At 46.2% G+C, this 17295-nt stretch overlaps 1 protein-coding gene across 1 annotated transcript; it reads left to right on the top strand.

Annotated features, from left to right (window-relative positions):
- Positions 1 to 5756: 5756 nt before the first annotated feature.
- Positions 5757 to 13347, top strand: LOC116991911 (tctex1 domain-containing protein 1-like). The gene is made up of 5 exons (XM_033050891.1): positions 5757 to 5842; positions 8922 to 9081; positions 11319 to 11432; positions 11523 to 11585; positions 12552 to 13347. Exons 2-5 carry the CDS (start codon positions 8965 to 8967, stop codon positions 12897 to 12899), a joined length of 642 nt encoding a protein of 213 aa, XP_032906782.1. The 5' UTR covers positions 5757 to 5842; positions 8922 to 8964; the 3' UTR covers positions 12900 to 13347.
- Positions 13348 to 17295: the final 3948 nt, after the last annotated feature.

Raw genomic sequence — 17295 nt, 5'->3', positions numbered from 1 at the left:
GTAAAGGGTTAAAGTAAAGAGTCTGAAGAAGGATCTCAACCTGAAACGTCACCCTTCCTTCTCTCCAGAGATGCTACCAGCCCCGCTGAGTTACTCAAGCTTTTTGTGTCTAAAGGGTTAAACAAAGTGCCTTTGTCACCTTTTTTTAAATAGACCTGGTAGATTTTCTGAATTCCTTTGCTCACGTTTGCATTATTTTTTTTGCCACTGAGTTTATATAAAGCAAGCTGAAGCTCTGCTTCCACTTCCTGGCAGAGAACAACCCCCCCCCCCCCCCCCCCATTCCATCATTTACCGCAATTAAATGCAAATGTCAACTGGTGTCAGCTCTGTTTTTGCTACCTCGTAGCTTTACATCTGATTATCGGTATTGATAAGGAAGCTGCCTCTACTTAAAGAAGCCTACAAAAGAAAGTTATGGATAAGGCAGCCGTGCTGGAGGGAAGTGGTGGTGATGCGGAAAGTCCAAGCATTTGCAAAATGCCTTTTATGGAGTTTGTCGTGTTCCCTTTTGGTCTATCTTCCATCACAATCTACCTCTATTATCATCACTATATGAATAACCTGAACTGTTGCAACCAGGGCAGCAGATAATTGGAAATTAATAGTCTAACAAAATTACTGTGACAAGTGGTCACGCTAACAGAGTAGTGTGGAACAGGTAACATCTCTGGAGAGAAGGAATGGATGACGTTTCGGGTCAAGACCCTTCTTCAGACAGAGTCAGGGGAAAGGGAAACTAGAGATATGGAGGGGAAGGTTTGAAAATGACAGGTCAAAGCAGACGATGATCAAGGAAATGTAGAATGGTTCATTGTTTGCTGAGGGCAAGGTGAACACGAGTCGTACAAACAGTGAAATGAATTGGGAGGACAGTGAAACTAGTCGAGAATTTGGGACCTCATTGAAACTAACTCAATAGTGAAAGACTTGGATAGAGTGGATGTGGAGAGGATGTTTCCACTGGTGGGAGAGTCAGAGATCATGGCCTCATAATTAAAGGATGTTACTTTAGGAAGGAGATGAGGAGGAATTTCTTTAGTCAGAGGGTGGTGAATCTGTGGAATTAATTGCCACAGAAGACTGTGGAGGCCAAGTCAATGGAAATTTTTAAGGCAGAGATAGATAGATAGATTCTTGATCAGTACAGGTGACAGGGGTTATAGGGAGAAGGAAGGATAATTGGGTTAGGAGAGATAGATCAGCCATGATTGAATGGTGGAACAATTAGATGGGCCGAATGGCCTAATTCTGCTCCTATCATTTATGACCTTATGCGGGTGGGGGAGGGGGAGGGACATCATTGACATGTGGTTCCTGGTAACAGGATCAATAGCACTGGCTGTAGTTCAGCTGCAAGTAGCATGTGGAGTGGAGAGGTTATGTCAATGGACACTAACCTCAAGGGAAAGTTCAGGAGTAATGCACAAGGCATGAAAGGACATCGGCGCCTCTACTTCCTGAGAAGATTACGGAGAGTCGGTTTGTCAAGGAAGACTCTCTCTAACTTCTACAGGTGCACAGTAGAGAGCATGCTGACCGGTTGCATCGTGGCTTGGTTCGGCAATTTGAGCGCCCTGGAGAGGAAAAGACTACAAAAAGTAGTAAACACTGCCCGGCTCTGACCTTCCTTCCATCGAGGGGATTTATCGCAGTCACTGCCTCAAAAAGGCTGGCAACATCATCAAAGACCCACACCATCCTGGCCACACACTCATCTCCCTGCTACCTTCAGGTAGAAGGTACAGGAGCCTGAAGACTGCAACAACCAGGTTCAGGAATAGCTACTTCCCCACAGCCATCAGGCTATTAAACCTGGCTCGGACAAAACTCTGATTATTAATAACCCATTTGCACTTTATCAGTTTATTTATTCATGTGTGTATATATTTATATTATGGTAGGTATACAAAAAAGCTGGAGAAACTCAGCGGGTGCAACAGCATCTATGGAGCGAAGGAAATAGGCAACGTTTCGGGCCGAAACCCTTCTTCAGACCTTTATATTATGGTATATGGACACACTTATCTGTTTTGTAGTAAATGTCTACTATGTTCTGTGTGCTGAAGCAAAGCAAGAATTTAATTGTCCTATACAGGGACACATGACAATAAACTCACTTGAACTTGAAAGAGCCACATAACATGGTCATCTGCTGTCCTCTTGTGGCTGAGGCAGCTCATTGAGCAGAAGACAGTGAGACAACTCCAGTTTCCCAACAGAAGGAAGTGCAACACCAGATTCTCAGTCTGAAGGAGGATCTGTCCCGCTGAGTTACTCCAGCTGTTTGTGTCTATCTTCGGTTTAAACCAGCATCTGCAGTTCCTTCCTACACAATACTTAAACACCTGCTTTATTAAGCTGGAGGTACAAGGAACTGCAGGTGCTAGAATCATGACCGGAAAACAAAGTGCTGGAGGTACTCAGCTGCATCTGTGGAGGGAATGGACAGATTACGTTTCGGGTTGGGACAGGAGATAGGGGGAGAAAGCTGGAAAAGAGGTGGGGGCAGGACAAAACCTGGCAAGTGATAATGTGGATACAACTGAGAGGGAGTACTGAGAAGGTTCGCCAGACTGATTCCTGGGATGTCAGGACTTTCATATGAAGAAAGACTGGATAGACTCGGCTTGTACTCGCTGGAATTTAGAAGATTGAGGGGAGATCTTATAGAAACTTACAACATTCTTAAGGGGTTGGACAGGCTAGATGCAGGAAGATTGTTCCCGATGTTGGGGAAGTCCAGAACAAGGGGTCACAGTTTAAGGATAAGGGGGAAATCTTTTAGGACCGAGATGAGAAAAACATTTTTCACACAGAGAGTGGTGAATCTGTGGAATTCTCTGCCACAGAAGGTAGTTGAGGCCACAGTTCATTGGCTATATTTAAGAGGGAGTTAGATGTGACCCTTGTGGCTAAAGGGATCAGGGGGTATGGAGAGAAGGCAGGCACAGGATACTGAGTTGGATGATCAGCCATGATCATATTGAATGGCGGTGCAGGCTCGAAGGGCCGAATGGCCTACTCCTGCACCTAATTTCTATGTTTCTATGTAACTGAGAGGAGTTTTTGCCAATCAAAACCTCTTTTACTGTTTTATATTTATAACATATATGTTAACCAACTCATTCCTGGGATCATTCTTGTAAACCTCCTCTGGACCCTCTCCAGAGCCAGCACATCCTTCCTCAGATTGTCCAACACAGGAGAAGACCTGATGAGGATGAGGTGGGAGGAAAGTTGCCTACTAGAATGTTGCCTGGGTTTCAGCAACTAAGTTACAGAGAAAGGTTGAACAAGTTAGGTCTTTATTCTTTGGAGCGCAGAAGGTTAAGGGGGGACTTGATAGAGGTCTTTAAAATGATGAGAGGGATAGACAGAGTTGGCGTGGATAAGCTTTTCCCACTGAGAGTAGGGAAGATTCAAACAAGGGGACATGACTTGAGAATTAAGGGACAGAAGTTTAGGGGTAACATGAGGGGGAACTTCTTTACTCAGAGAGTGGTGGCTGTGTGGAATGAGCTTCCAGTGAAGGTGGTGGAGGCAGGTTCGTTTTTATCATTTAAAAATAAATTGGATAGTTATATGGACGGGAAAGGAATGGAGGGTTATGGTCTGAGCGCAGGTATATGGGACTAGGGGAGAATACGTGTTCGGCACGGACTCGTAGGGTCGAGATGGCCTGTTTCCGTGCTGTAATTGTTATATGGTTATATGGAAAACACACACACACACACACACTAACAGTCAACCTCGCTGGCCATTCATATCAAAACATTAACAACAGCTTTGATGTCTGCCGTTTGAATTATTTTTTTGCTGCACCAGGTCCATGTTTTTCAGGTGTTGCTCACCTGGCAACCTCTTCAAGATTAATTTAGGCAAGAACACACAGCCCAGCCCAAGACAATTAATCTAGATTACTTTAATCTTGTTTGCACAGTTTGAATACATCCAACTACCTCCCAAGTCACAACATGAATGATCATAGATGGACACAAAATGCTGGAGTAACTCAGCGGGACAGGCAGAATCTCTGGAGAGAAGGAATGGGTGACATTTTGGGTCAAGACCCTTCTTCAGACCTTGACCCGAAACGTCACCCATTCCTTTTCTCCAGAGATGCTGCCTGTCCCGTTGAGTTACTCCAGCTTTTTGTGTCAATCTTTGGTTTAAACCAGTTTCTGCAGTTCCTTCCTACACATGAATGACCAGACAAGTGTATGTTAGAATAATGGGCACACAGTGGGTGTAGGTGAGAGGCAGTTGGGTCAGACTCTTGGATGCAGGCCAGTGGCTGTGACCTGGAGCTTGTGACAGGGGCACGGCAGAGAGAGTGGAGAGGAACAGCAGGATGCTGGAGTAGCAGATTCACTGGAATTGGAGCATTTTGGTTATGGGAGGAGATTGGACAGGCTGGAAGAGTGATCATACCTTAGACAATCCAGCACTAAGAGTAAAGAGTGTTTTATTGTCACGTGTCCCGAAACGGAACAATGACATTCTTACTTACAACAGCACGACAGATATGTAAACATAATACAGTATTGTCTTATATACATACATATATATATATATACACAGTATTATCTTACAATTATATATATATACATAGTATTATCTTATAATTATATATATATACACACACACACACAGTAGTATCTTATATATATATATATATATATATATATATATGTGTGTGTGTATATATATATATATATATATATATATATATATATATATATATGCACACACAGTATTATCTTTCATATATATATATATATATATATATATATATATATATATATATATATATATATATATATATGTACAGTGTAAAATATATATATAGGAACTGGGTACTGATTCTGGATGATCAGCCATGATCATATTGAATGGTGGTGCTGGCTCGAAGGGCTGAATGGCCTACTCCTGTCCCTATTTTCTATGTTTCTATGAAGTCAGTGAGTGCTTGACATTGTGGGTTTGGGCTGAGATGACGTTCGTTACCCCACACCAAGTGTGCAGGGATCACTCTGTAAATGCCTTCCACAATAGTCCAATGAATCACAGGAGAACACTCTCCATTCAAATCTATCGTGTTTACTCAGTCTGGATATTTTTTAATTTCTGAGCCTTGGGTCAGACACTTACGGTGAAGTGCTCCCTCACTGAGAGCTGTGATGAATCGTCAGGCTGAGTTATGAGATGGCTGCTCTCACTCGGAATTGTTCAGCGTTTATCTATGCGATAACTCAAATGATTTCGCTTTCACACCAGGATAAATATTTACTTCTAGCTGAGGCCTGACTGCTTGACAGATGCCAGCAAGGTCTTTGCTCCCATCCAACCCAGATACTGATGAATTGCTTTCCTAGTATCACGGTTGTTAACAACACTCAACGTAAACATTTGTCTTTCAGATCTCGCTGGTGTGTCCTTGTGTACCTCACCAACCCTCCCACTTCACCTCCTCCCTTTCTAACCCAACCTCCTCCCTTTCTAACCCAACCCATGCCCATTCCAGCCTGCGATCTAATGTAAAGTTGTTGGCTTCTCCTTTCGTGTGGCGTGCACAGCCTAAAGTTGTTGGACAACTTGTTCTATTTGATCTTCCGTTTGTGCACGTCAAGTTGATTGCATTAGTCGAAACAGGGCGGACTATGTGAAGGTTGCAATCTTCCACCCCAATAGTTGCTGGCTGGTGTGACGTAACGCCAGTCCTGAGTGGAGCAAATAAATGCTGGAAGGTGTGATGTGAGGGTTTGAGTCGTGCTTGTGGAACGGAAGGTTCTGTGGTCAACAAGGTCTCGGAGATCTTTAACCTGGTCTGGAACGGCAGGTAAGAACAGTGCAGTGAAAGTTTAAATTAAATAATATCTTTGGACATCCGATAAGTGTCCAAACCGATAGTTTAAACATTGACCACACTGTTGCCTTGGTGAGGGTGGCATTGGGACTGCTCCTCAAACCACTGCCTTCTCTGTGGTGACCACTCTTCATGTGCTGTCGAGGCTCCAGCGGACCTGGGTCAATGAAGGAGCAACGCCAGTTCCCGGGTTCGATCCTGGCTTCGGGTGCTGTCTGCACGGAGTTTGCATGTTCTCCCCGTGACCTGCGTTGGTTTCCTCCGAGATCTTTGGTTTCCTCTCACACTCCAATGAAGTACAGTTTTTTTAAGATAAATTGGCTTGGTGTAAGAGTAAAACTTGTCACTAGTGTAGGATAGTGTGAGTGTGCGGGGATCGCTGGTCGGTGCGGACTCGGTGGGCCGAAGGGCCTGTTTCCGCGTAGTACCTCTAACCTGAACCAAACAGTTCAGAGAGTGAGGGTCCAGGTCTTGTCTGTATAACTCGTTATCACCAACCCCACAGTCAACAATAGACCATTGTGGGCTCCACCTTTCCTTAACATTCGTTACTTTTTGCATATCTTTTATTCGCTTGTTCTATATCTCTCTCCATCACCGTCTATATCTCGCAGTTCCCTTTCCCCTGACTCTCAGTCTGAAGAAGGGTCTCGACCCGAAACTTCACCTGCTCCTTCTCTCCAGAGATGCTGCCTGACCCGCTGAGTTACTCCAGCATTGTGTGTATCTTCAGTTTAAACCAGCATCTGCAGTTCTTTGCTGTAACATGGTGATCAGGGCTGTACACAATATCCAAACTGTGGTCTGATGAGTGTAGACCATTCTATCACGAGCTGGTCTTGTACTCTCTACATTGTCTTGAAAAGGAAATAATTCTCTCTCCCTTTTTAACCACTCTGTGGACCTCTTCTGTTGCCTTAGTCATAGTGTGATACAGCACGGAAACAGGCCCTTCAGCCCAACGCCCACATCGGCCAACATGCCCCATCTACACTAGTCATTGAGAGATATAGCATGGAAACAGGCCCTTCGGCCCAACTTGCCCACATCGGCCAACATGCCCCATCTACACTAGTCATTGAGAGATATAGCATGGAAACAGGCCCTTCGGCCCAACTTGCCCACACCAGCCAACATGTCCCATCTACACTCGTCCCACCTGCCCGCGTTTGGTCCATATCCCTCCAAACATGTCCTATCCATGTACCTGTCTAAATGTTTCTTAAACGTTGCGATAGTCCCTACCTCAACTACCTCCTCTGGCAGCTCGTTCCATACACCCACCATCCTTTAAGAACATGTGGATTTATAGTTCCATTTCCCTTTTGGTTATGGTTCATTATTGTCAGATCTAAGAGGTAGAGTGAAATGTCTTTGTTCACATGCCATCTATAATTAAATCAGATAATACTGTAAGTGAATGCAGTGAAGCCAAACACTGTACAAAAGGCAGAGCAAACGGAAAGAGATCAGAGTACAGAATATAGTTCCCTTCGAGCCAGCACCGCCATTCAATGTGATCATTCCTGCCTTCTCCCCATATCCCCTGACTCTGTTATCTTTAAGAGCCCTGTCTGGCATTTAAGTACAGCTAGAAATAGTGATAGATTTTAGGGTGGCATGGTGGGGCAGCTGGTAGAGTTGTTGCCTCACAGCGCCAGAGACCCGGATCGTTCCTGACCTCGGGTGCTGTCTGTGTGGAGTTTGCATGTTCTCTCGGTGACCAAGTAGGTTTCTGCTCCGGGCGCTCAGGTTTCCTCCTACATTCCCAAAGACATGCGGGATTGTTGAGTATGTTGCCCCTGGTGTGTAGGGAGTGGGATAACATGGAACTAGTGTGAACGGGTGATGGCTGGTGGGCTGGAAGGAAGAGGTGGTCACTGGTTAAAACAAGGAAGGGTTTTTTTTTGCAATTGAAGTATGATTTCACTGGAGCTAACACGGGTCAGTGAGCACAGGGAGCGTTTGTCTTGGTGCGTGCGTGCTTGGAGTCAGGCTAGAACTTGGTGACTTGGAGCAGAAATGTTGCAATCGGCATCAGGCAATTGAAGAGAAAGTCTTTGCAAATGTGTTCAGTTTAGTTTAGTTTATTGTCACGTGTACCGAGGTACAGTGAAAAGCTTTTTGTCCCATGCTAACCAGTCAGCGGAAAGACAATACATGATTACAATCGAGCCATACACAGTGTACAGATACATGATAAGGGAATAATGTTTAGTGCAAGGTAAAGCCAGTAAAGTCCGATCAAAGATAGTCTGATGGTCACCAATGAGGTAGATAGTAAGATAGTAAAGCAAGTATGTGAATTGTGACCTGGTAGAGGTACACATAGAAAAATAGGTGCAGGAGTAGGCCATTCGGCCCATCAAGTCTACTCCGCCATTCAATCATGGCTGATCTATCTCTCCCTCCTAACCCCATTCTCCTGCCTTCTCCCCATAATCGGCTTGTACTCGCTAGAATTCAGAAGATTGAGGGGGGATCTTATAGAAACTTACAAAATTCTTAAGGGGTTGGACAGGCTAGATGCAGGAAGATTGTTCCCGATGTTGGGGAAGTCCAGAACTAGGGGTCACAGTTTAAGGATAAGAGGGAAGTCTTTTAAGACCGAGATGAGAAAAACATTTTTTACACAGAGAGTGGTGAATCTGTGGAATTCTCTGCCACAGAAGGTAGTTGAGGCCAGTTCATTGGCTATATTTAAGAGGGAGTTAGATGTGGCCCTTGTGGCTAAAGGGATCAGGGGGTATGGAGAGAAGGCAGGTACAGGATACTGAGTTGGATGATCAGCCATGATCATATTGAATGGCGGTACAGGCTCGAAGGGCCGAATGGCCTACTCCTGCACCTATTTTCTATGTTTCTATGTTTCTATCCCTGACACCCCGACTAATCAAGAATCTTCAGTATCTATCTCTGCCGTAAAAATATCCACTGACTTGGTGTGACAGCCGTTGGGACGAGTGGGAATGGGGCGTGTTGGCCGATGTGGGCAAGTTGGGCTGAAGGGCTTGTTTCCACGCTGTGTCACTCCGTGTCTCTCCACGAGCAGGTCCCGGTGCCGAGTGCTTTGCCGACAACCGGTGCGTGGCGGTATGGACAGCAGGAAGCAGAGTCTGGTCACCATCAGGGTCACGGAGAAGAGAGGGCCCGTCTCCACCAAAGCAAGAACCAACAGCAAAGCAGCACCGGAGGGGAAGTACGGAACGCAGGTACAAGGCGTACACAATGATCCAGGCATCACATTTACAATGGTCCTCTCTGGCAACCCATGGTCCTCTCCCTCCCCGGCACCTCATTGGTGTCAGGGGTTATAGACAATAGACAATAGGTGCAGGAGTAGGCCATTCGGCCCTTCGAGCCAGCACCGCCATTCACTGTGATCATGGCTGATCATCCACAATCAGTACCCCTCCCCATATCCCTTGACTCCGATAACTTTAAGAACCCTATCTAACTCTCATGAAAGCATCGAGAGAATTGGCCTCCACCGCCTTCAAGTTCAAGTTCAAGTGAGTTTATTGTCATGTGTCCCTGTATAGGACAATGAAATTCTTGCTTTGCTTAAGCACACAGAAAATAGCCTTCTGAGGGTTATGGGGAGAAGGCAGGAGAATGGGGTAGATAGAGAGATGGATCAGCCATGATTGAATGGCGTAGACTTCATGAGCCAAGTGGCCAAATTCTACTCCTATCACTAATGAACGTATGAACTGCAGTCAAACCTCTGACATTATTCGAAGACCATAACCTTTATGGTCCAATCCTTCCCTTCGTAACAGCTACGGGTAGAAGGCAGGATACCGATGTTGAGAGGGAAAAATAGATCAGCCATGATCGATTGGCAGATTGGACTTGATGGGCTGAATGGCCTAATTCTGCTCCCACATCTTAAGGTCTCATAATCTTACAATACAACCACTCCGCTAGGTGATGTTTAAAACCGTTCTTTAGTTAGTTTTATTCTACTCAATATCACCGCCGCCTTCTTCTTTGTTGCGGGCGGCACGTTGGCGCAGCGGTAGAGTTGCTGTCACAGCGCCAGAGATCCGGGTGCGATCCCGACTACGGGCGCTGTCTGTACGGAGTTTGTACGTTCTCCCCGTGACCTGCGTGGGTTTTCTCCAAAATCTTCGGTTTCCTCCCACACTCCAAAGACGTGCAGGTTTGTAGGTTAATTGACTTGGTAAATGTAAATTGTCCCTAGTGTGTGTAATAATAATAATAATGGATGGGATTTATATAGCGCCTTTCTAATACTCAAGGCGCTTTACATCGCATTATTAATTCACTCCTCAGTCACACTCGGTGGTGGTAAGCTACTTCTGTAGCCACAGCTGCCCTGGGGCAGACTGACGGAAGCGTGGCTGCCAATCTGCGCCTACGGCCCCTCCGACCACCAACAATCACTCACACACATTCACACACATTCACACACAAGCAAAGGTGGGTGAAGTGTCTTGCCCAAGGACACAACGACAGTATGCACTCCAAGCGGGATTCGAACCAGCTACCTTCCGGTTGCCAGCCGAAGACTTAGCCCATTGTGCCATCTGTCGTCCCGTAGGGTAGTGCTAGTGTGCGGGGATCGCTGGTCAGTGCGGGCTCGGTGGGCCAAAGGTCCTGTTCTGCACTGTAACTCTAAACTAAACTAAACTTTGACTTCTTCACCGAGAAAAGTCTTCTGATCCTCAGCTTTGCCCTGGTTTCCTCATCCTCGTTACGCTTGGCCTTTGATTGGCCTGGTCACATATTTATCGTGCAGGAGGTTTGGACTGTTTTATGTTGAGCACCATTCCACCCTCCTAGTCTCTCTCTGCCCTTCTTATCCCTCTGCTTAGCCCACTGGTTTAGAGCTTGTTCCTCCACAATAATATGAAGCAGAAATCCTGCCACATACTCTTTGTCTTGATACACCCCCTCTACTCCAATCCAGCGTTCTTTTAACATTCTCCTATTTATTTACAGACACAAAAAGCAGGAGTAACTCAGCGGGCCAGGCAGCATCTCTGGAGAAGAAGGATGGGTGACGTTTTAGGTAGGAACCTTTATTCAAGAAGAATATCTTCTTCTTCGATGAAGAAGGGTCCTGACCTGAAACATCACCCATCCATTTTCTCCAGTTACACACAAAATGCTGGACTAACTCAATGGAACAGGAGAGAAGAAATGGGTGACGTTTTGGGTCGAAACCCTTCCTCAGATAGACAGAAACGTCACCCATTCCTTCTCTCCACAGATGATGCCTGACCCACTGAGTTCCTCCAGGAGTTTGTGTTTGACTCCAGATTCCAGCATCAGCATCTAAAGTCTCGTGACATTACAGAATCTGCCTTGGAAACTGAAGGCTTCCACGTGGAGAAGCCCATATTTGTCCTGCTATTATTTGGGGGCATATTTGTTCTTTAAATGTTGGCCCCCACTTCAGTTCCCTCTTTTTTATTTGCAGCCTGGAGCGTTGAAAGGAAGAGGTTCAATGGGGAATATTTTAAGTGAAGGACATCCTCCCTCGTTCAGCATCAGCGGACTTCTCGTGGCCCGGAGACTGACCAAGAATTTGAAGGTGCATAAAAGCCCAGCCCCAACAGTGAAGAATTAGAGTCTTAAAATGAGGAAATAAATAACCAATCCTGTGTTTTTTTTACATTGGAAGGAGAGAACAGCTTTGAAGATAGCTGCAAAGAAACCGGTAGTCACCAAAATCATCAACGAACAGGTTTGTAATGTTGGCAGAATAACTTGAAATAACAGAAAGTTGCTCCTGCTAATTCTTGCAGAGTTTACAGCACACAAACGGCCCCTTCGGGCCACCAAGTCCATGCTGATGGTTACATCCATCTATACTAATCCCAATTTAGGTCCTCCGCCTACAATGCTTTAGCTTCAGATCAGATAATACTATTCATGAATACAATTCCAAATCCCTTGATATCCATGTCAATAATCCATGGCGTCAAGTTGGGAAAAGAGGAAGTACAACGGGATCTGGGGGTCCTTGTACATCAGTCTATGAAAGTAAGCATGCAGGTACAGCAGGCAGTGAAGAAAGCCAATGGCATGTTGGCCTTTATAATAAGAGGAATCAAATATAGGAGCAAAGAGGTCCTTCTGCAGTTGTACAGGGCCCTAGTGAGACCACACCTGGAGTATTGTGTGCAGTTTTGGTCCCTAATTTGAGGAAGGACATTCTTGCTATTGAGGGAGTGCAGTGTAGGTTTACAAGGTTAATTCCCGGGATGGCGGGACTGTCATATGCTGAGAGAATGGAGCGACTGGGCTTGTACACTCTGGAGTTTAGAAGGATGAGAGGGATTCTCATTGTAACATATAAGATTGTTAAGGGTTTGGACACGCTAGAGGCAGGAAACATGTTCCCGATGTTGGGGGAGTCCAGAACCAGGGGCCACAGTTTAAGAATAAGGGATAAGCCATTTAGAACGGAGAGGAGGAAACACTTTTTCTCACAGAGCTGGCTCGAAGGGCCAAATGGCCTGCTCCTGCACCTATTGTCTATTGTCTAGAATAAAATTTCATTGCTTGATCTCGAAAGTACCTTTGCAGGAATTCCCTTGGGGAGAGAGGGAATAAAAAAGGATTTCTTGTTGCAAATCAATTCTTTACAATTACGGAATGGTGAGGACAGAGTAGAGATTTACCGCCGTGCTGCCCTTTCCAATTCTAGGTGCCGCCGTTCTCCTCCAAGCCCCCTCAGAAGTTCTGCTCCTTCGCGGTTCAGCGGTTCCTGGAGGAGCTGCTGCCGGGGGAACTCAGCGGCGTCTCCTACGGCCCAGATCTGGCCGGCAAGCTGGCCAAGGAGATGAGCGAGAAGATCAAGGAGTTTGCCAAGATGGCCATGCCTCCCCGCTACAAGCTGGTGTGTATCGTCACCGTCGGGGAGCAGGGCCAGGAGGATGTCCTGCTCACCAGCCGTGCGCTGTGGGACGCTTACGCCGACACCTTCGTGTCACACAGTTACAAAAGCGGCACCATGTTCTGTGTGGCCAGTGTGTTTGCCCTGTACTGTGAGTGAACAGTGGCTGGAGTAGTGGTATAAGGGCAGGTTAGATAGTCCAGGCTTGTCCTTATTAAACACTGATCTACCCTTGGCGGTCAGGATCAAATAGAGAGAAATGACTTCTTCTTGTCTAGAATGAGCATGTTGGGTTTTTTAGAGGTACAGCGTGGAAACAGGCCCTTCGGCCCACAGAGTCAAGAGCGGAACTCGCTATCAAAACATGGAGGGGACGGGGGACACCATTTTTTGGCGGCCACGCGCGCATGCGCACACTCACACACACGCGCAAGGCTTCGGAGGCTCAATCCAACGATAAAAACTGAGATTTTAAAATCGGGATCACAAAAACTTGGGGGGGGGGGATGTCCCCCACCTCTCAAAACATGGGGGGGACCTGTACCCTCTGGCCCCCCCCGGGTTTTCCGCCCCTGCACAGAGTCCACGCCGTCCAGCGATCCCCGCAGATTAACACGAGGGGCTATGTACAGAAACCAATTAATCTACAAACCTGAAAGTCTGTGGAGTGTGGGCGGAAACCGGAGCACCCGGAGAAAACCCACACTGTCACAGGGAGAACATGCAAACTCTATGCAGACAGCACCCGTAGTCAGGATCGAACCCGGTTCTCTGACGCTGTGAGGCAGCAGCTCTACCGCTGCACCACCGTGCCGCTTACCCCCAGTTTCAGGGTGGGTTCCAAGTTTGTTTTTAATTTGGTTTGAAGATGAGCTGAGGAACTCAAACCTCTGGTCATCTGCTACCCTGTCCAGGTACATATGAAATTTGCAGGTTGCAATTAGATCACTTCTCGGTGTGAAGGTGTAATGTCATCCTCATTGGGAGGGGTTTCTGCATCGTTGGGTATGAGTGTCGATCACTGTGCTTGTGTTGAACCCCAGAGTCACCCCAGCACCCACTTCCCAGCATCATAAAAATGTCACCCACATCCTGGCTCCATCCACTAAGAAGCTCAGAGACTCGACATGTAAATTGTCTCAATGTCTGCTGTGCTGTAAATAAACCTCTCTGGGTATGTATTGTCTGTGCCTCTCTACATTCTGCACACATTACCAAATGGCAATGAAGATGATTGTTGAAACTCATTAGTGGGAGAGTCTCGGACCAGAGGTCACAGCCTCAGAATTAACGGACGATCCTTCAGGAAGGAGATGAGGAGGAATTTCTTTAGCCAGAGGGTGGTGAATCTGTGGAATTCATTGCCACAGACGGCTGTGGAGGCCAAGTCAGTGGATATTTTTAAGGCAGAGATTGATAGATTCTTGATTAGTACGGGGTTATGGGGAGAAGACAGGAGAATGGGATTGAGAGGGGAAGATAGATCAGCCATGATTAAATGGCGGAGTAGACTTGATGGATCGAATGGCCTAATTCTGCTATCACATGAACATGAAAATCACAGGTGGTCAGTTCCACAGCTAGAAGCCACAAGAGAGTTACTTTGGAAATTAACATGCAGAAAGAGCTGTCTCAGGAAAAATAAAGTCTTGGCAAAAATTCCTGTTTCCATGTAACCTTCTCAGAGTAATCAGATACCATTGTCTCTTCTAAACGCGGGCTACCAGTTTCACAGCAGGAGGCCACTTAAAATAGTTAACTTGGAAATTGAAAGTGATTGCGACTATTAAAATGTTTGCATCATATCCTGATTAACAATCTATCATACAGCCTTTAGTATTTCTAGCTTGCAATGGCGAAATAAACTTGTAGCTATCAAAAACATCTTTATTAATGAAAATCCTGTGGGAAAAATAACTTGGTTATTGCAAGTCTGCAGCTATCCAACCCACTTCTCAAGTTCAAGTTCAAGTGAGTTTATTGTCATGTGTCCCTGATAGGACAATGAAATTCTTGCTTTGCTTCAGCACACAGAACATAGTAGGCATTTACGACAAAATAATAATAATAATGGATGGGATTTATATAGTGCCTTTCTAATACTCAAGGCGCTTTACATCGCATTATTCATTCACTCCTCAGTCACACTCGGTGGTGGTAAGCTACTTCTGTAGCCACAGCTGCCCTGGGGCAGACTGACGGAAGCGTAGCTGCCATTCTGCGCCTACGGCCCCTCCGACCACCACCAATCACTCACACACATTCACACACAGGCAAAGGTGGGTGAAGTGTCTTGCCCAAGGACACAACGACAGTATGCACTCCAAGCGGGATTCGAACCGGCTACCTTCCGGTTGCCAGCCGAACACTTAGCCCATTGTGCCATCTGTCGTCCCAAAACAGATCAGTGTGTCCATTCCTCATCCTCATTCCTCCCCTTCCCCATCAACATAATTGCCTTTATAAAAGGATTCTTTGATAACACGAGATTCCTTAGTAACACAACTATCATGCTATCTCAGAACTGCCTGCACATCAAACGTACGGATGTGCTCCTTAAAGCAACCAATACCATTGACATTGAAAGAGAAGGTGCTATTGTGAGAGTGAATTGAGTCAAGAGTGTTTAATTGTCCAATATCACAGACATAAAATCAAAATAATAAAATTCTTACTTGCAGCAGCACAGCAGAATATGTAAACATGGTACACTGTGAACAATATTATAAGCTGAGAAAAAATGTAAAATTGTATTTATATATAAATACATACATATAAAAACAACAAACAATGATAGTGCAAAAAGACAAAACCAAAATTAAGAGATGTGATATGTAAGTTCCGCCACAACGTTTAGAAGACATTTGGACAGGTACATGGATAGGATAGGATAGAAGGATGTGGGTAGGTGGGACCAGGGGCATCCTGGTCGACGTGGGCAAGTTGGGCCGAGGGGCCTGTTTCCGTGCTGTATGATCCCATGACTCTAATTGGAAAATTCAGTGCTCTTTAGACCTTAAGACATAGGAGCAGAATTCGGCCATTCGACTCATCAAGTCTGCTCCGCCATTTGATCATGGCTGATCTGTTTTTCCCTCTCTACCCCATTCTCCTGCCTTATTCCCGCAGGGCTTTAAGCTACCCCCCCCCCCCCCCCCACCCCACCACACACACGCACACAATCAGTCTGAAGAAGAATCTCAACCCAAAACGTCACCTATCCATGTTCCCCACAGATGCTGCCTGACCCGCTGAGTTACTCCAGCACTCTGTGAAACGTCACCTATCCATGTTCCCCACAGATGCTGCCTGACCCGCTGAGTTACTCCAGCACTCTGTGATACGTCACCTATCCACGTTCTCCACAGATGCTGCCTGACCCACTGAGTTACTCCAGCACTCTGTGAAACGTCACCTATCCACGTTCTCCACAGATGCTGCCTGACCCACTGAGTTATGGTGCAGCAGCATCTATGGAGCTAAGGAAATAGGCAACGTTTCGGACCGAAATCCTTCTGGAAATAGGCAACGTTTCGGGCCGAAACCCTTACGGGTTTTGGCCCGAAACGTTGCCTATTTCCTTAGCTCCACAGATGCTGCCTGACCCGCTGGTTACTCCAGCACTCTGTGAAACGTCACCTATCCATGTTCTCCACAGATGCTGCCTGACCCGCTGAGTTACTCCAGCACTCTGTGAAACGTCACCTATCCATGTTCCCCACAGATGCTGCCTGACCCGCTGAGTTACTCCAGCACTCTGTGAAACGTCACCTATCCACGTTCTCCACAGATGCTGCCTGACCCGCTGAGTTATGGTGCAGCAGCATCTATGGAGCTAAGGAAATAGGCAACGTTTCGGGCCGAAATCCTTCTGGAAATAGGCAACGTTTCGGGCCGAAACCCTTACGGGTTTTGGCCCGAAACGTTGCCTATTTCCTTAGCTCCACAGATGCTGCCTGACCCGCTGAGTTACTCCAGCACTCTGTGAAACGTCACCTATCCATGTTCTCCACAGATGCTGCCTGACCCGCTGAGTTACTCCAGCACTCTGCGTCTTTTTCAGTAGAAATGGAGGATTATTTTAATTGACAGTTGAGGCTGTCAGCTTGGGACATGGAGCAAGAATAACAATGAGTCTGGTGTCTCATTTAAGAAATTGTTCTTGTCTTGTTGGCTGTAACTATTTACTATCACTGACTGTATTCTGATGAAGAAAATTCCATCTTCCCACCTCCCTACTGAGAGCTTCCTGGTTTCCCACCTTATTCTCTCATTGGGGAAATAGTTTCACCCTTTTAAATCCTCCAAGCACTCAAAACATCCCTACGGCTGCTGCACCCGCTGAGTTTCCCCAGCAATTTTGTGTACCATCCCTACGGCTATTGTTGCCTTTTAGATTTAACTTGCTGCTTGCTTCTTTGACTGCAGAGGGCGCCCCTGAGCCCTTTTGGCAGCTCAGGGCAGCATGGTGGCACAGCGGTAGAGTTGCAGCCTCACAGCACCAGAGAACCTGGTTCGATCCCGACCACGGGTGCTGTCTGTACGGAGTTTGTAC

This window comes from Amblyraja radiata, chromosome 35 (assembly GCF_010909765.2).
Source record: "Amblyraja radiata isolate CabotCenter1 chromosome 35, sAmbRad1.1.pri, whole genome shotgun sequence".
Taxonomy (NCBI): domain Eukaryota; kingdom Metazoa; phylum Chordata; class Chondrichthyes; order Rajiformes; family Rajidae; genus Amblyraja; species Amblyraja radiata.
Note: the sequence above shows the minus strand (reverse complement) of the source record. Positions and strands in the feature narration are given on the sequence as shown.